The sequence below is a fragment of the Cebus imitator genome, unplaced genomic scaffold (assembly GCF_001604975.1).
Source record: "Cebus imitator isolate Cc_AM_T3 unplaced genomic scaffold, Cebus_imitator-1.0 Scaffold73, whole genome shotgun sequence".
Taxonomy (NCBI): Eukaryota; Metazoa; Chordata; class Mammalia; order Primates; family Cebidae; genus Cebus; species Cebus imitator.
In genome coordinates, this window is record NW_016107388.1 from 1787132 (window position 1) to 1807166 (window position 20035).

The 20035-nt window shown below is 37.2% G+C and overlaps 1 protein-coding gene across 1 annotated transcript in view; it reads left to right on the top strand.

Moving 5' to 3' along the window:
- SNTG1 (syntrophin gamma 1) overlaps positions 1-20035 on the top strand; it is a 610136-nt gene that overhangs the window by 310058 nt on the left and 280043 nt on the right. Inside the window, exon 9 of the mRNA XM_017531764.2 lies at positions 19638-19740. Within this exon, the coding sequence (XP_017387253.1) occupies positions 19638-19740 (103 nt within the window). The remainder of the gene's footprint in view (positions 1-19637; positions 19741-20035) is intronic.

The following is a 20035-nucleotide window of genomic DNA, read 5'->3' on the forward strand; positions in this document are numbered from 1 at the left end:
ACAAACTTCCAAGCTCCTCTTCAAGTAGAAAAACACATAATCGTCATAAAACTGCTAGGTAGATATGATTATTACTATTATTTCACAGATGCGAAAGATACAGTGGAGAGATTAAATCAATTGCTCAGGGTTATACAGCTGGCAAAATATGGAAATAGAATTAAAACTAATAAAATCTAGCTCCCAAGCCCAAATTTTGACAAGTACATGCCATTTGAAGAGAGTTGTTTGGGGATGATTCTGTGATAATAATCTTTCTTTTGAGAATATAATGGGAATTAAAACACTTGACTCTTTTTTTTTTCTTCAAGGATGTGATAGAGCTTGGCATTGAGGGACTCTTATAATTATCCAGCTTTCTGCCAAGAATTCGAATCTCATCGGATGCCAAGTGTCTGACTGTTTTTAAGTGTTCCAAATCTGTGATGTGTAGTGTATTAACAGAAAAATGCTTTCTTTCCTACAGGATTTGAAATGAATTTCTTAGGGCCTATCTCTTGCCTGCTTCCCCATTAGGGAACATCGTCAGCTTCTTTCCTTCACCTTCTTAATGCCTTTGATTCCTCACTTAGCTCCTCGCCTATATAGAATTTGATTTCACGGGGCCTGAGACCCGTCCATCCCGCCTTCATTCTAACTCTCGTCTGAGAGCCCTTCCTCTGCACTCACTGTAGAGTCTAGCCTTTGGTCTAGCACTGGTAGACCCTGGGGCCCTGTACCATCCTCTTCCTCAGCTGTTCCCCATGTCGGTAGTGGCAGGTTTCTACTGTTACATGTTGCCTCACCTTCCCCTGTTGAGGTTTTCCAAGACATCTCATGTTAAGATACCATTTGAAAAGCCTGAATTATTTTCTATCCTGACAATTACAAATGTTTGTCAATATTTCACGTTTTCCTGAGCTCTTAATGAATGCTGTTGTATTTCTTCTTGTAGAGGTTCGGTAAAGTTAGTTGATTACGATAATACATTGGATAAGGAAAGGTACAAAAATAGATCCATTATCAACTGAGGAGGACTACAAAAGGGTAAGACCTTGTCTAACTGAGGCTAGAGTACCTCTGGGTAAAATTACATGTCAACATCTTGAAATATAATACTTAAAATTTTGAAAAGAAGTTTTACCTCATAAGACCTAACATCCCAAACCCTTTGCTGTAACAATCTTTAGTAAGTCACTCTCCTCCCACCTGTCTTCTCTTCCTGAACTCCCCCGACGCGAATTTTAATTCGCTCTGATTGTGGAGCTTAAAATTAGTGATGGATATGGTCATCATCTTTTTCTTCCTTGAGATTTGCCCAACAAGAACAAATTTAATGTGAGGACCAAACTATAATCAGGGGTGTGTCGTCTCTTTTGGAAGGAATGGGACATTGGCCTTCGATGACTTGAGATATCTCAAAAATACAGAGGGAGAACGATGTCTTAGTTCACTGCAATGGTTGGAGCTATAATGCTTGGTTTATTTAAATTTATTTACTGTTTAGCTGGAGAGCTGCTCAGGCTAATTAACAAGCTCCTGACATGTAGCATCACACAATCCAAGGAACTAAATGGAAACAAACTGCTGTTTAGTGCTAAAATAATTAGATGAGGTATCGTCTTTTGGCATGAAAATGTTAATAACATAAAAAAGTCCACGGCACATTAGTAATCTCTAAAGTTTCTTTCACAGTGGCCCAATGTTGAAGGTTTGGTGGGAGAAGGTTTTGTATTCTTTACCAAATTATATTTAGATGATCAGATATAAAGTGTATTTCAAGATTTAATAATAAACTAGATAAATATTTTGACTTTCATAACAGAAATCAGCCTATATTTAACAATATTAAAAATTTCATTGAAAGAATTACAGTTTGTAAAAATGAGAGAATGAACAGTTGTTTTTATTGGGTTGTAACTCAAATAGAAGGCTCAAAACTAAACCACATTATTTTCATTAAAAACAAGCATTGAATATTCAATGTACACATAGTATCCTCTTGTATATAAAAATCATTACTGAAAGTCTGTTTCTACCCATAAAGTTTCTTATTTAAGGTGGCAACGCCCACAAAACAAGGCAGTAATAATTTGAAGGCACACCTGATAAACATCCAGTACAGGTCAGGTGTGGTGGCTCACACCTGTAATCCCAGCACTTTGGGAGGCCAAGGCCGGTGGATTATGAGGTCAGGAGATCAAGACCATCCTGGCCAACGTGGTGAAATCCTGTCTCTACTAAAAATACAAAAATTAGCCAGCTGTGGTGGGAGACGCCTGTCATCCTAGCTACTCAGGAGGCTGAGGCAGGAGAATCGCTTGAACCCAGGAGGTGGAGGTTACAGTGAGCTGAGATCACACCACTGCACTCCAGCTTGGGCAACAAGAGTGAAAGTCCATCTCAAAAAATAAAAATAAAACCATACAGTATAAAGTATTAGATTCTACAGTGGACAATGTGTAACATTTGGTTTATTTTGGCATTTTTATACTATCTCCCTATAATTATGCCTTATATTTTCAAGGAATGTGACGTTTTTATGCTTAGTGAGTGGCAAATATTTATGACCACAGCAAATGAAATTTAGAAACTTAACTGTTCTATGTTAAGAAAAGCACTGAGTGCATATTAAGGACAAGAGGACTGAACTTTGGTTACTACATTACTCTAGACGTCATGAAAGAAATCATACTGATTTCAGATTTTTTTCCTCATCAATGATTGGAATAACGTTATGTACTTCTACTTACATCAAGGAATGTTTTGGTGATTGGTGTGTAAAATATCTATGAAATCCTTTTCTATCTCTTTCACTGATCAATATCAAAAAGAGCCCATGCTTTCTTGCACTTAATGGCTTCCCTTAACGTGTAATTTTTTTGTTTGTTTGTTACTAAGCAGTTTCGTGATATCTGCAGAGTCATGGATGCGAGACAGTCAATTTCAGCAGTGAATAGAAACAGTTCTGGTCTTGGATTTTCAGCCCTGCATGCAACATGTTATGGACCTATTTATTCAGTCCCCAGTTTGTGAAACTGACATAGGAACAGAATCAGCAGATATGTAGCCATTTCCCAGTCCAGTGATCTGACAAATTGCTGCCCCATTCAATCTGTCAAGATGTCTCTCTCATGCCCCCTCTTTCCTCCCACTAAGTTGTAGTTGTGGGCTAGGTCTGTCTGGAGGCTCTGCTGCCCCAGGTTGCCATGGAGACCACAACAATAGTAGATATGGAAGTAAAAGCTGCTCTTTATCCTCCTCTTCTTACTAAGGAACATGAACTCTTATCTTACCCTGGACTCCAAATATAACTGAGGCAGGTAGGGTGAGAATGATGAGAATTCAAAGGCATATGGGGCTTCCTTTCTAATCCTCCACATCGGCAGGGAGCCCAGCTTCCCCATCCCGCCTACTTACCACCTGCTTTGCAAAGGAAATGTTTGTGAGAATTAGCCTCAGTAGTTTTTGTAACACTGTCTCACTTGAAAGTATTATTTGTGAGTTCTCACACTCTCATTATGTGTTCACACACTCCCAATGAGCACTCATTCCTCTAAAACCTCTAAGGGAACATAACCCATTTCAACATTAGATCTGAAGTAAATAGCCTACAGATTATAAAATGAGCAATCATTTACTTCAATTCATTTAGAGAGTAAAGAGACAGAGTTTGAATTCCCTGTTTCTACACCATTCCTGAGACCACATAGATGCAATAATTCTAGGCTAGTGGCCTCTGAAAATGCAATTATGAAACATGAGGGGTTAATACATTGGCACTGAAGTATGCCCAATATGTTGCCATTGTTTTGTGTTCTTGCATGGAGGTTTCTTTGCATTGAGATAACAATGCATTTAGTTTGGAGGAGAGTTGGTATGATGGTGACATCTGAGCCTGAAGCCCAGAGCATGGACACAAGAAATTTCCCAAAAGTGTTTATTTATTTATTTTTCTTATCATTCAGGTACCAGGTGATGGGAATGTCCTTTGGGACTCTCTTGGAAAAGAAGCAAGACTTGAAGTAGAACAGTAGACTAAACAAAAGCCTTAGATAAAAAGAAAGGTGACAATATTATAATTTTTAAGGGTTATTTTTGGACATTCACACTAATTTTCATACAAGTAAGATGGGGTCATAAATTACTTCCAAGTATATATTAAATATTGAACAATCTCATAAAGTGCATGCATCTTGTACAATTTGGTAAATATCTTAGAGGTTTTTACAATTATCCTATGACTGACATTTTTGTGCATAGCAGACTTCTCTGAAGGCTGAAATTTAAAGCAGTCATGAGGTGACAGAATGAATCTATTTTTTTTAAATGTATTTAGCCACATATAAGGCAGACAGTTTTCTCCCTACCCATTTAATACATTATTTTTGGGATGTAGACATCTATTTTTAAGTGTTTAAAATTACTGGGTGCCTGAAGAAACCACTGCTTTCCCATAGTGGTCCGGCTGTGTTTCTCCCTACACAGGCTTCAGTCACCATGAAAGTGTTAGCACAGCCCACTCGTGGTGGCCCCAGCAATGCTGCTAATGGGATCAGGGTATTCATACTGTACTCAGTGTGTCTCACAGGGGATGGCATTTAAAATTCAGAATAGCATGTTTCAGTCACTCACACAATGAACTGAAGTGGCAGTATATGGCAGGGAACAGTGTAAGCAATTCTACAATACTGACTTCTTAGTTCCATGTTGTGCAAACATTTTGTGATAATGTGCATAAACAAATATTCAGCAATTGCATTCTGCAGCAGCAAATCTAACGTGGGTGTGGTAGGGTTTAACTTTGTTTTTCAGATCTTGATAATTCATTATGCTTGAAATAACCTATACAAAATTCTGTTAAAATAAGGATAAGTGTTATGATTTCTCTCTTTTTTTCACAAATTTTACTTAAATATGATACACACTTTTCAAGCTAAACATTTACATAACTATGGTTTTACTATTATGAATTTAGAGTAAGTATGTGTATAAGTTATTTCCATCTAATATGGTTATATCAAATATGAAGCTTTATACCAACATTCTGAATTTCCTTCTTTCGTCCCTCCTCCCCTTCCCTCCCCTCCCCTCTCCTCCCCTCTCGTCTCCTCTCCTCTCCTCTCCTTTCCTCTCCTTTCCACCCACTTCCCTTCCTTTCCTCCTCTTAGTAATTATTTGATTTTCTTTTTTGGAGATTTGAGATCTAGGTTATTCTCTAAATCCTTCATTCTGGAAGCAGATAGAATTGTACCGTGTGTAGATTTGGGGTTATTTTTCCCAAGTATAATAGGAAAAGCAGAGTGTGGGAGAGAGTAGAAGGAAAAGTGTAGCTTAAGGAAACAGAAAATGATGATGACCGTAAGTAGGAAAAGATCAACTTCCTTCCCTCCCTTCCCCTCCTCTCCCCTCCCTTCCCCTTCCCATTTCTGATGAAATAGTTCCCGTAATTGTCAATGAATGAAAATCAACAGAGACATTATTGGCATTTGGGCATGGGCAGGTCTTTATTGCACAGATTTCCTGCTCATTGGCTGATGTCCATTAGCATTGGCCCCTGCCCACCAAAGGTAGCACCCCCATAAGCATCATGGTAACAAAAAACACTTCTATTAACTCCCTGGTTGATCTTGTTGATTTTCATAAACCAGGAAGCAAAAGGAGGAAAGAGTTTTTTTGGAAGCAAGTTGCCAAGGTTTTTGTTTAAAGAGCCGAGAATCAAATGGAATAGAATTAATCTGATAGAAGGTGGAAAAGGTGCCCAATTTCCCTTGCCTGCTTCAATTCCATAGGCTGGAAAAAGGAAATACGTTTCCAGATGTCCTGGTATCTAGTGTGGGTCACAGAGTCCAGGCAGGGATTTATAAGTGGACGTCTGCTGAGGGCACTAGGAAGGAGTTGGCTTTCCTTGATTAAAAAAAGATAGAAATGGCACATCCTTTTTCTCTCCCTCCTGCCTTGAATATAAATGTGATGGTAGGAGCTACAGCAATTATATTGCAACCATAAGCAAAAATCTATTTGAAGCCATGTCAGCAACCTCTTACCTTTAGACTTCTTAGGATGTGAGAAAAATCATCTTCCAACCCTTATTGTAAGTAGCAGCATGTGTTTCTGATACAGCACTACGTAAAATGACGTTTGTAAAGCTTTCATGATAATAAAGAAATACTTTTGTAATTTAATATTGGTGAAAAAGCAGAATGTATATGAGTATGTAGGGGTATTTCCACCATATAATCCTTCCTTAAATGCTACAATAACTTACTCATATGCAAAAAGGCACTCACAGAAATTATTGCAAATTGTTAAGGGTGAGGTTTTTTTTTTTTTTTTTTGCNCTCCCCTCCCCTTCTTTCTTTCAAGATGGAATTTCAGCCTTGTTGCCCAGGCTGGAGTGCAATGGCACAATCTCATCTCACTGCAACCTCTGCCTTCCAGGTTCAAGCGACAGGCATTCGCCACCACTCCTGGCTAATTTTTTGTGTTTTGTAGAGACGGGGTTTCTCAAAGTTGCTCAGGCTGGCCTCAAACTCCTGACCTGCGGTGATCCACTTGCCTTGGCCTCTCAAAGTGCTGGGATTATAGGCATGAGACACCATACCCAGCCTGGATTTTCTTGATATAGAGATGTTCTCTACCTCAATATCCTGCTTCAACTATATTATATCTATGTATAAGAAATATGCTACAACCTTTCAGTGTAAAACATATATTTTTTCTCCCCATTTCCAAGATTTGAACTGAGTATACTTCATTTCATATGCAATGATTGCATTTTGTAAATCTCCTTTCTTTCATTGAAGGAAGGTGGAGAGACTTCCAGAATGGATCTGATTTAAGTATTTTGGACCTCAGTAAACATCTGATATGATAATGAAACTTTGCTCATTTGAGGAAGTCACTGGTACTCTCTGAGGTTCGACCTAGTGGGCACTGTATGAACTTGTGGAAAACCTGCTGGGACCTTCATGTTGTGTGTGCAGGGCTGCCCAGGCTTTGGTGGATTCCTCGTTTGTTGTATCACACTAAGCAATGAGACAACTGTGCCGTACTTCAATGATGTCAGTATTATTAGCAGAGACGCTAAAAAAAACTGTGACTCCTTTAATGCGGACTGGATTTGGGCCGGCGTTTTTAACAGAATGCTATGTACTTTTAAAAACTTTTCTTATGCCTTTTTTTTTTTCCTTTTAATTGATTGCAAACATTTGTCTTCCCACCAGTTTAGAAGTCTCTAGAACTAAAGGGTTTTATCAACCTCATTTCTCATTGCATATTCTGTGTTACTTCATATGGTGTTTGGAATGTGATAGACATTTGATATACGTTTGCTGAGTTAATTTAAACCCTATGCTTCTTGATCTTAAAAGAAAATATACACAACTTAATAACTTAAACAAATGGAGCCTTATCAATATGGAAAGGAGGTACTTTGCCCCTTCTATCTTGTTTTCTGTATCTAGGCAGTCTTTCTTTTCCTCTGAACTAGGGCTGTGAAGGGGTGCTGTGCAGCTGGGCTCCATAGATAAAGATGCATGAGGAAGATGATAGGTGATCGTACTGAAATTGCTATGAGAGTAAAATATGTTTTTAAAGAAATTATGCAAGATTTGCCACTGACATTTTAGGAAAGTGGCATAGTGGAAAAAAATGGAGAACTCATGTTTACATGTAGTTTTACCTGTCAGTCTGCCATATATTAGGTTCAAAGTTTGAGCAAGTCACTTAGCTTTCAACACTTCCAAAAAGCCCGGCATGCCCTTTATTTAAATCTCAGTATGGCAAACATGCTTACCTCCTTCTACTATTTGGCTGGGAATCCTATCAATGGATCCCACCTTCACTGATCTATTTAAAATAACTCCACATGGCTGTGTTCATGCTTGCCTGCTCTGCTTGCTTTTTTTTTTTTTTTTTTTTTTTTTCTATAAGCCCTCTCAAACTCTCCCTCTGTCCTTGGATATTGTCTACCACGTGCTCACCTAATGTCTATCTTCCATCATCTGTTCCCGTCGCTTGAAAATGTGCCCTGGACAACGACCGCGATGACAGCAAGCCATGTTATCGACAGACGGATTCCAAGAGCCCAGCATGACACTCGGCCCATAAAAAGTTTTCGTTAAATAGTTATTATTAAAATACATATAATAAAGTCCATTTTTGAAAGCAACAAAAATTATCCTCAAGGTTAAAACCATAAATCCACATTAGAGGAACTGCTGGGGCGGGCGGGCTCCCCGGACAGCCGAGCCTGGGGGGTCGCGGGCACCAGCTCCCTCCACCGACCCAGGGTGCCTGCAGCAGGTCCTCCCCAGCCTCTATCCACTGCACCTGGACCCGGCTCGCGGACCCTGCGGCTCCAGCCCGGGCCTGGGTCCCGCGTCCCGAGACCGCCTTCGCTCTGGCGCTCCTGCTCTGCCTGGCCTGGTCCCCTTCCACGTGGCCGGTACCTGTGGCACTACAGACAGAGTGGTAGGGTATAACATATAATCACTGAATTTCATATATAATAACCTATAATCAACGGATTTCAAGACAGTGTTGGAGCTGGAGCCCAAGCCCATCCATCATGTCTGCACTGCTCAGGAAAGCTCTGCATCATCGGGAGACAGGAGAAGACCGGACTGGACACCCCCGACGCAGACTGCGACCTCACAGACGGGACTGCAAGGGCGTGACGCCGCCGATGTCCTCGGCCCGGGCCCGTCCTGCCCTGCTGGGGACGCAGCCACCACGAGTTCTGCCGGGAACCTCGGATCCGAAGCGCGCCAAGTTTACACGTGACCCGGAGACACACCTGGTCAGCCAATAACTGTGTTTTGAACCACTCGGGACAAAACCACCTGACAGCACCAGGTGGAGGTGCCTTAGACGGAAGGACGCACTCATGGCCTCTGGGAGTTCTCAGTTAAGTGTGCACTTTATTACTGGAAAGTTTCAAGCGCGAGAAAGAAAATAGCCGAGACAAACACGAGCGCGTTTTTGACGGATACGAAGGGGACACAGCTGTTCCAATGTTCAGGCGGTGAGGCCATCCGAAGACTACGCAAAAGACGACGGAAAACCCCAGCGAGGGCGCCAGCCGCGGGCAACAGCAGTGTTCTTCCTGACGGCAGCCAGCGCGCGGTCAGCAGTCTCCTGGCTCCCGTGCGCATCTGGGCAGGCACGCCCGGGTCGAGGGCGGCCCGGCGGGAGGACGCGGCTGGGCTTCCAGGGACACGCAGCGTCGCTGGAGCCGCCCGTGCCGCACCTGCGGTGCCGGGACCCGGAACGCTTCAGACAGTGAAACGCCAGGTACAGGTGACGGGGAGGAAGGCAGCAAATCACACTGCCACGTGTGTACCTATGCAACAATCTTGCATGTTCTTCACATGTACCCCAAAACCTAAAATGCAATAAAAAAAGACAGAAAAATAAATAAATAAATAAATAAAAACAAATAAGGAAAAATAAAATAAAGTGAAAAGTGAAAAAAAAATGACGGTGGAGTACGCGGAAACAAACCGGGATAATGGAGCAGGATGGTACAACCGATTCCAAGATGTTTTAATTTTTAAAGCTCTGGCACCTGCTACGCATGTCATGCTTTAGATGATGCTCTCAGGAGGAACAAGCTCATCCAAGCAAAAACAAATGAACGAACGCCTGAGGCATTCCTGAATGGACTTTTGAAGAGCTTTTGAAAGGCTGACTTCAAACCACGTAGGAAACTAAGATGAAAGTTGTGGAGACTTTCCTGAGACTTTTCTAACGTTTCCAACACTGTGTTTAGGTTCTTTTTAGGAGTACGTTTGGAAATTCAAAACAATGGGCAAACCTTCAATTCGTGTATTAAATGCAGGAGACTTCTATATTTTCGGCACCCTCCTAATACACTTTACGATTTAGCACTTTGACTTGACCTGTATTGATTAAACATTTGAGAAGTAACTATATTTTTATAAGTCTACTGTACAAATTATAGAGTTTAAGATCTAAGATACAGCTTCTATGGCAACACTGTATATACATATATAATTTTTAAAAGATTTTGTATATGGGAATATTCTATTTATATAGGTAATATTTTTTACTTGTATATGTTGAGATCATTTAATATGCTTTTTATAAATAAAGGGAAGTAGGAATTGCTGGAAAAAAAACAAAACCATGTCAATTAAAGTCGGGTACCAGATAAAGACGACTATTATCTCCATTATTTTTCAACAACATTTTATGAGTTCCAGCAAATATAGGCAAATAAAAAAATGAGAGCCCTAAGTTGGGGGGTGGGGGAGATATGCCAGGGAATTTTTTTTTATTCCCACTTTTCTTAGAGTTTTCATCAGGAATTGCTGCTCAATTTGACCAAACATTCATTCAGAATCTTTAACTGAAGGGAGAAATATGTAAACATATATACATATCTATACACACACACATATGTATATATATATAAACACACATAAAACTTGTTGATGAAATTAATTATATTGTTAATAATTTCTTGATATTTACTCAGGATTTCTGTTTTGAAATAAAGACCAACTGCTCATAGCACAATCTCATTTCTCACTTGTGGAATTCTGTATGCTAATACTGTATTCATAATTGAGTATTGGCATATATTTTCATATTAATAATGGTCTCTTGTTTCTTTTATTTATGCTACTATGTCTGCCTTTATTTTTAATTTTCATTTTAATTTACCTTAATAAAATGGTTTGAAGAGACATCTGGAATCATGTCTTCTTTAATAATTAGATAAAACTCAGCTTTATCCTTCTGTTCCTGATGCTTTTTCAAAATAGAATTTTTATCAATTTTATCAATTGCAAGATTTAAATTAACTTGCTTAATGAATCCTGAGGTACTCAATTGACCACATAACAATTTTTAAAAAAGGAAACATTGGGCCGGGCCTGGTGGCTCACGCCAGTAATCCCAGCAATTTGGGAGGCCAAGGTAGGAGGATCACGAGGTCAAGAGATGGAGCCCATCATGGCCAACATGGTGAAACCCCATCTCTACTAAAAATACAAAAATTAGCTGGGCGTGGTGGTGTGTACCTGTAGTCCCAGCTATTCGGGATGCTGAGGCAGGAGAATTGCTTGAACCCAGGAGGTGGAGGTTGCAGTGAGCAGAGGTAGTGCCACTGCACTCCAGCCTGGCAACAGAGTGAGACTCCATCTCAAAAAAAAAAAAAAAAAAAAAAAACCACCAAAAAAAAAAAAAAAAAAAAAAAAAAAAAAGGAAACATTGCTTGAATCATTGAGAAAATCATCTTGGAATTACAACAGATCTGAAATGGTATTTCTACAGCCACGTGAACTAGCTAATAATGTATTTTAATTAAACTTTGACTCAGGATATGACTTTATACACTATTATTACATAGAACCTTGTTTCAATTGAGTCTTGGAAAACAATGGACTTATATTCAGTCATAATCTTAAATATTACATTAAAAGCTAATCAAATATTTCAATATTCTTGTCTAAAATAAGTGGTTCTTTTCTATACTGAAAGTTGATGATTTATGTTATTATTAGTTGCACTAAAATTTGTTACTATTATTAGAGCTGAGAGCTGAACCTACATTCTTAATTGTAATAAACAATTATCAAAATCAAACATAATTATACACTATTTTAGGCTGAAACTTTAGGAGTTCTAAAATTTTAAATTAGTCATAGTTCTTTTTTTTTCATCACGTAACCAATGGACATTCCTGCTGGGACTTTTCATTTTAAACGACATAAAATTTAGACTAGAAATGCCTATTGAAAGGTTCCTATTTTATTTCTCTGTATTCATGAAGTACTTTTACAAATTAAAATGCAGAGAAACATAATAAAACAAATGAATGCACACAATGCCTCCTCAGGAACATCACATTCCCTTCCTTGAGCTGCTATGTCAACAACAATCCAACTCCCCATCCTTGGTTGGATGTGTTCCTAGCTTTTTAAGCTCTGCTCTGTGTCCTGTGGTTGCAGCCACTCAAGATGAGGGCTGATGTGTCTCAATCATCTCACATTCTTTCTTTTTTTAGGGGTGTTGTTTCCTCCACATTCCAAATTATATTTGACTTCACATAGTTGATTAACCCACTACTTCCAAAAGTTATGTGGTAAGATTTTCTTAGATGCAGCTCTATAAGCTACTTTCCAGCAGGTAATTTTGGCTACTACACTTGATTTACCTTCCAATCCAACAGTACAAGCTCTTGTGAATATTACAGACTCATTTCTTAGTCGAATGCTTCTCTCTTAAGAAAGGCTTATCTCCTACCCATGGCTGGCAACTGCCATAACCCTGTGAGCGATCTGCAGTTGTAAATGTGTGTGTCCGCAGGAAATCACAGAAGGGTCGTGTGTTCCCTCACTTTGCCACCAGAAAACTCTTCTGTAAAGCTGAATGTGCTAGTAGACACACAAGGGCAGGAGGACTCCCTAACCCCGGCACGAAATGCTTTAAAGCTGTCACCCCATGATACCTGTAATAAGCCAAATTCTTATTTTTCCTTCAGTTCATAAACCAGTGCATACAAAATGATTTATTTATTTAGTGTCCACCTAGAGTCACTGTTTTAGAATGAACAGTAAAACATGTTATAGTTTTTAGACTAGCCGAGTTATTTTATCCGTAAAGGGACCTGTTTCAAAATCAACCCTCCAAGTCATGTTTAAGATCCTTTTCAAACAAGATTCAGAATGTTAAGGAAAGAATTTACTTATATCAAGTCGGATGTGTCCAATGATAAGGTAACACACTAGGTGGCTGTTTTTCATCATTATTACTAGTGGGCAGAAACACATCAATCTGACTCTCTCAAGATCAAAATCTTACTGGATTTCCTGATATTATGTGAGGCCGGTAGCTAAGATCCTCACAAGCTAATCTTCCTGCCCTTTCTGTCTGTGAAGTGTGGTGTGTGTGTGTTTCCTGATGTGTGCTTAAAATATGCCCCCATAAAGCAGCAGTGCCCTCCATTTATCAATTAAAAGCAAGCTCAGCTATGAGCATTCTTGGCTTTATATCCCAGAGCAGTGGCAGGTAACTAAATTCCTCCTTAGAACCTCACAGAAGATAGAATGGCCTCCAAGGTGAAACCGGAAAGGGCAAAGAACCAAAAAAGGTTGTATGAACTTTTCTTCTTAATAGATGAATGGAATTCAAGAGTTTCAGTTCACGAACTGAGTCGTTAGATTGGTAGTGGTTTTAATATTAGATTAAATCCATAAATACCTATTTGAATTCAATTTCTCTTTTCTATTCTTATTCATTGTCACCATTTATCAACCCTCTTTCTGGGGTACTCACCTACAACACTTTCAGAGAATAACTGTAGTAATACTTTATCTAATTAAAATTAGCAACATTTTATTTGAATTATAAAATGTGAATGAAAGTAAAAAGGACAACTGGATTTATTGGTGCAGATTTCTGACTTGGCATGTAGAATCCATTCATTATTATTTATGATATAGAGCCTACATTTTCCAATCTGACACTATCAGGCTGATATAATATGCATTTAAAGCATAGAAGAAAAACAGGAAAAAAAAACATACTATCTCAATCCTATTCCCTGAAAAGATTAAGAATCCTGCATTAATTAAGAAATATGTATTTGTCAAAGACTTAAAATTATGGTTACACATATAGATACTCATAAGTGACCTTATATTTTAAAAACTCATTATCTCTCTAGGGTGAGATTTTATTATAGTTTAATGTTCTTATATTTTTCACTTATACTTGAACAGGACTTTAAGATTGAAGCACATGTAAAGCCTTAAAAGTAAAACAACCGCCCATTGCCTATTTGGTAGTCAACCATATTTAACTTATACATGTCATATTTTTCCCGTATCTATACCCATATTTACATATTCCCATATTTACATACCTATTTCCAATTGATTTTCATACTGTTATGTCTTTTGGTTAATATTTTATTTTATTTTATTTGTTTTTTTATTGCATTTTAGGTTTTGGGGTACATGTGAAGATCATGCAAGATTATTGCATAGGTACACACATGGCAGTGTGATTTGCTGCCTTCCTCCCCATCGCCTATATCTGGCATTTCTCCCCATGCTATCTCTCCCCAACTCCCCAGGCCCCACTGTCCCTACCCCATTTCACCCCAACAGACCCCAATGTGTAGTGCTTCCCTCCCTGTGTCCATGTGTTCTCATTGTTCAACACCGGCCTGTGAGTGAGAACATGTGGTATTTGATTTTCTCCTCTTGTGTCAGTTTGCTGAGAAGGGTGGTTTCCAGGTTCATCTATGTCCCTATATCCAAAATGTTTTTTGGTTTAATCCTAGATATTATATTATCTACTGTACACTTACTATAGAATATGAGTACTTAGCTGTTTTATTCCACTGCCTCATATGTTTTACGTTATCAGAAATTTCTAATATTATATACCATTGTAGGGATATATCTCAGTTTGTTTACCCATTTACCTTTTGATGGACATTTGAGTTGTCTTAATTTTCTGAATAAAAATACAGCTGCCATGAGTATTCATAAAAAGTATTTGTAAGGATGTTTACTTTCATTTCTCTTGGATAAATTTATAAAAATTAATTTACTGGATTATATAGTATATACATGTTTCAATTTTATGAAATTGATAAATATTTTCCAAAATGATTGTGACTTTATTTTATTCTTATTCTCTGAGACTTCCAGTTCTTCCACAACCTTATACACACTTAGCATCTGAGGCATATCTAATTTGGGCATTCCAGAAGATTTATAGTGGTATCTCATTATAGTTTTAATTTACATTTCCCTCATTGCTATCATGTTGAGCATATTTTCATGCACTAATTTGCCATCAATATAAGTTCAAGGATATATCTGCCTAAAATTTTTTCTTATGTTTTATTGGGTCATTTGTATTATTATTGAGTTTTGAGTGTTTTAAAATATATTCCAGGTATATATTATTTATCAGATAAAGATTTGCAAATATTTTCTCCAAGCTTGTGACTTTCTTAAAAGCATATCCCATAGAAAAAAATGGTTAAATTTTGATTACTTCCAACTTAACAAGTTGTGCTTTTATGGGCTGCACTTTTGGAATCATGACTGCAAAAGAAAAAGTCCTACCTCAATGCCACAATGGTTTTCTCCAAAGTTTATTTCTAGAAGTTTCATAAGCTTAGAACTTACATTCAGGTAATTGAGTCACTTTGATGTAGTATTAGTATCAGTGTCATGTAAGGTATAGATTAAAGCTCTTTTTCTTTTCTAACGAGGATTTAAAATTGTCCCAGAACAATTTGCTAAAAAGATTTTACCTTCTCTACTCCTTTGCAACATTGCTGAAAAATAGTTGTTTATTTTTGTTTGCATTTATTTTTGGACACATATTATATTATTATTTTATTTATTATTATTTTTTAAATAACACAATGTCTTGATGATTATAGTTTCTTTATATCTGTTAAAATCAAACAAAATTGGTTTAATAGCTTTGCTTTTATTTCCAAAAGTGGTTTGGTTATTCTGGATTTTTCAAATTTCCACATGAATTTTAATAACAGTTTGTCAATTTTTATAGAAAAGTTTGCTGGGATTCCCATATGTCAATTAGGGTTATTGAGTTTTGTGACATATATATTTAAATGTTTAAAAATTACTAATAACAATGTTTTGCCTACAGGGATTTTATGTATGTATGTATGTACGTATGTATGTATGTATGTATATATGTATGTATTTATTTATTTAGGATACAGGGTTTCGCTCTTGTTGCCCAGGCTGGAGTTCAATGGTGTAATCTTGGTTCACTGCAACTTCCGCCTCCTGGGTTCAAGCGATTCTCCTGCCTCAGCTTCATGAGTAGCTGGGATTATAGGCATGCACCACCACTCCTGGCTTATTTTGTATTTTTAGTAGAGACGGGATTTCTCCATGTTGGTCATGTTAGTCTCCAACTCCAGATCTCAGGTGATCTGCCCCCCTCAGGCTCCCAAAGTGTGGGGCTTACAGGCATAAACCACTGCACCCAGCCAGGGCTTTCATTACTTTTATTAGATTGATACATAAATATTTTGTAGTTTTGGTGATTTTATGAATGGGTTTTTTAAAATTAGGAATTCTGATTGTTTATAAAGAAATATAATTATTTTGTATTTATCTTATTTTCTGAAACTCTGCTAAAAATATTAGTTATGATTAGTTCCAGTAGCATTTTTATTTTATTAGTAGATTCTAGTGGACTTTTTTGTTAGCCATCATGTCATCTCCAGATAAAGATGCTTTTCCTCCTTCTTTTCAAATATAGATACCTACTTGTTTTTTCTCTATATTGCCCTGCCTAGTACCTTAATGGAAATGTTGACTAGAAGCAGATAGTGTGGACACTTTTTTTTATATTTAATAATGATATTAAATAAGGCTAAATAATGATATTAAATGATAATGATATTAAATGATAAAAGACTAAAGGATATTACCTGCAGGTTTTTTTATAGCTTCTCTCTGTTCTCTCTGTCAGTTTCAACTTTAGTCTTTTATAATTTAATAATAATTTCAGAGATTCTCTCTGTAAGTTCGAGGAAGTTCTGTTCTACCATTACTTTGGTTAAAGGTGCTCAACAGATATAAATGTTGAATATTGCCAAATATTTTTTGATATTTCAACTCAGTTTTTTATGTGCTTAATTATACTGATTGATTTTCTAATGTTAAACCAACCTTGTATTCCTGGATTAAACTCCAGTTGATCATGTTGTATTACCTAATTTTCAATGATGTTGCATTGTTTGATTTGTTAAAACATTTAATAATGTTTACATAAGTCTTTTATTTGACTCATTTTAAAAGTTTTAAAGTTTGTTCTTTTTTATCTTTAGTTTGTAGAATTTTAATTATGATGTGTCTTAGTGTAGAATTATTTGGCAGGATTCTTTTGAGGGTGGCTAAATTTCTTAAATCTGTGGGTTCATGTCTGTCATTCAATCTGAGAATTTTTCGGTTATTATAGGCTTAAATACCCTTTCAGCTCCTCTTCTTTCTCCTCTCCTCTGTGACTCATATGATATATGATATGCATTTTATATATTTAGTTACTATCCTGAAGGTTACTGAGGATTTTTTTTTTTTTTTTTTTTTTTGGCTATATACTCTCTATTGTTCAGATTGGGTGAATTCTATTATTCTGTCCTCATCTTTGTTAATTCTATTCTTTCTCATTCCCACTTTGTTAATAAACTACTCCCAATTTTTTAAAAATTTATGTTATTATAATTCTTACAATATAAATTTGGTAAATGTATATTGTAAAAATATTTGTATAATATCTATTTGGATATTAAAACTTATAGCTTATTTCTTTGCTGAGATTTTATAATTTTTAACTTGGATCAAAAAAACTTGTGATTTCTTATGGCAGCATTTCTGTTCAAATTGCTTCAAAATCCTTGTGAGAGAGTTCCAATATGTGATTTATCTTATTTGTGATTTTTTCTGGTTCTCAGTATGACATATAATTTTTACTATATCCTGGTCATTTTGCTTATTATCTTAGGTGACTCTGGCTCTTACTTGAGATTTCTTTTTTAAACAGAAATTTACTGTTTAGCTCATGGGTTCGTAGGCCATGGTTCCATTTATGATCTATGTTTTAGAGTCATTTGGTGCTGCTTTGTTCTGACTCATTTATCCCATGTCACTGGGCACCCACTGTTCCCTGCTGCTGTTGTTTGAAGGGATGGAAAAAGCTTTCCAGATCAGTGCTGGTTATGGAGGCTTCCTTCCTGCTGTGGAAGAGGCAGGATAATGGGGAACTTGGAGCAGGTCAATCTTTGCTGGTCGTCTCCACTAGGATGGTGTACCACTTAGGCAAGGGGAGGGTAGTCTCAGGACCTTGACAAAGTGGCCTCCCTCCCAGACACTTATCAGGAGGAACTCCTGCCAGTGTTCCCAGTCACACAGTACCTCTGAGTGGGGCAGAGGATTCTCAGGCCCAGGGAGAGGGCCAGCACTTCAACTGGCTTCCCATTGTCATCACTCATTGATGCTTGTGGCCTTGCCTGGTTATTAGTGGGGCTCCTTTACAAACCAGAGGTGGTATGAGCCTATCTAGAGTGCTTTCTGTTTTAATGTCAGGACTGAGAAAATGCCCGGCCTGGTGGGTGTTCCTCTGTTTAGTGGAGCAGGTAAGGTATGCCCTGCTCAGTGCTGGCCTGAGACCCCTAATCAGGTCTTCCTTCTTCTGCCTTTCAGAGTTCTTATTTGTTTGTCTCTTGCATTTTCTTCAGTGTTTACAGTTGTACTTCTTGGGGAGAAGTAGAGAGAGATGAGCCTGTGCCGTTTTTTTTGTTTGTTTGTTTGTTTTTTTTGAGATGGATTTTTGCTCTTGATCCCAAGGCTGGAGTGCAATGGCACAGTCTCAGCTCACTGCAGCCTCCACCTCCCAGGTTCAAGTGATTCTCCTGCCTCAGCCTATCAAGTAGCTGAGATTGCAGATGCCCACCACCTTTTATTTTATTTTTAGTAGAGGTGGAATTTCATCATGTTGGCCAGGCTGGTCTCAAACTCCTAACCTCAGGTGATCCGCCCCCTCAGCCTCCCAAAGTACTGGGGTTACAGGTGTGAGCCACTGCATCTGGACACCTGTGCCATCTTGTCGGGACCAGAAGTCATTCTAAATTGGTTTTAAGTAGCCAATTCTTTAATAATCTGAGGTCGAGCAATTTTTCCCTATATTTAACAACATATATTTCCATGTTTATTAACTGTTTTATGACAGATTATTCTTGTCTCCTTATTTCTGTGATGGTTTAAAATAACAGATATATTTACATCTTTTTCAGGTGTGTTTGCTATAAATAAATCTCCAGCTTCTTGTTCTTTTAATTTTTGCATAATTTTAAATTTTTTACATTGCTTACATTTTTTAGATATGATTTTTGGAGAACTTGACATTATTTTAACTGGAAGAACTAGACGTACTAATTCTATAATTTAAAAAATGTTCAGAGTTATTGATAATAACAGACTTCAATATTATATAACAACTGATGCCATTGATAATAACAGGTTCGCATGGAAAGGAAAAGAAAATATTAAATTAAGTAGAAGATGTAATGCCTATTTATTTTTTGCAAGAGGATTAAAATGAATTGGGTTAATTCGATTTATCTGAATTAGCACTCTGGTCAATATCAGCAGAATCAGTTTTTATTCTTTTAGAATCATTTTATCCTATATCTTCACCGATTTTATGTTGCATAACTGATGCTCCAAATCTTACCCCATTTATTGGTGCATAATAGATGTTCAACAAGTATTAATATTTACTAACAAATACAGTGGTCTGAACATTATATCTGTCTTTCTGTGGACTTCATGATCCCTCATATTGCCTAATATAAACCATAAGCTCAGGAAGACCTCAGTAAGTATGAATGGAAGATGTAGATGTAGATGTATAAATGGGATCACAGAATGTTGACAGAAGGGTGAATATTGATGGATTTTACTACAATGATAAATAATTCAGTCCCTCTATCTTTTATAAAATGTTTCTGATTACTAGGGAAAAATGGAAGGTGGAAGAGACAATCAATAATTTAAAAGCTTTGCAATCATGTAAAAATGATAAACATAATCATAATTGTATTTTTTAAAATTCTTTTTTAGGTTCAGGTTCTTCGGAATGCTGGAGAAGAAGTGAATCTAACGGTGTCATTTTTAAAAAGGGCACCTGCTTTCCTCAAACTTCCATTGAATGAAGATTGCGCATGTAAGCATTAATAAAGAATGGATAAAGTGCTCACATCATTATAGTTACATAATTATTATTTTGACAATAACTAGTGATTTCTTCTTGTAGTTGAGGTTTTTGTCTGACTATAAATATATTTATATTACCAAGTGTGCTACTAACCTTTATAAAAAAGGAACAGATGTTATTTTTCTTTTTTTTTCCCATTTATTTATTTTATTGCATTTTAGGTTTTGGGGTACATGTGAAGAACATGCAAAATTGTTGCATAGGAACACACGTGGCAGTGTGATTTGCTGCCTTCCTCCCCATC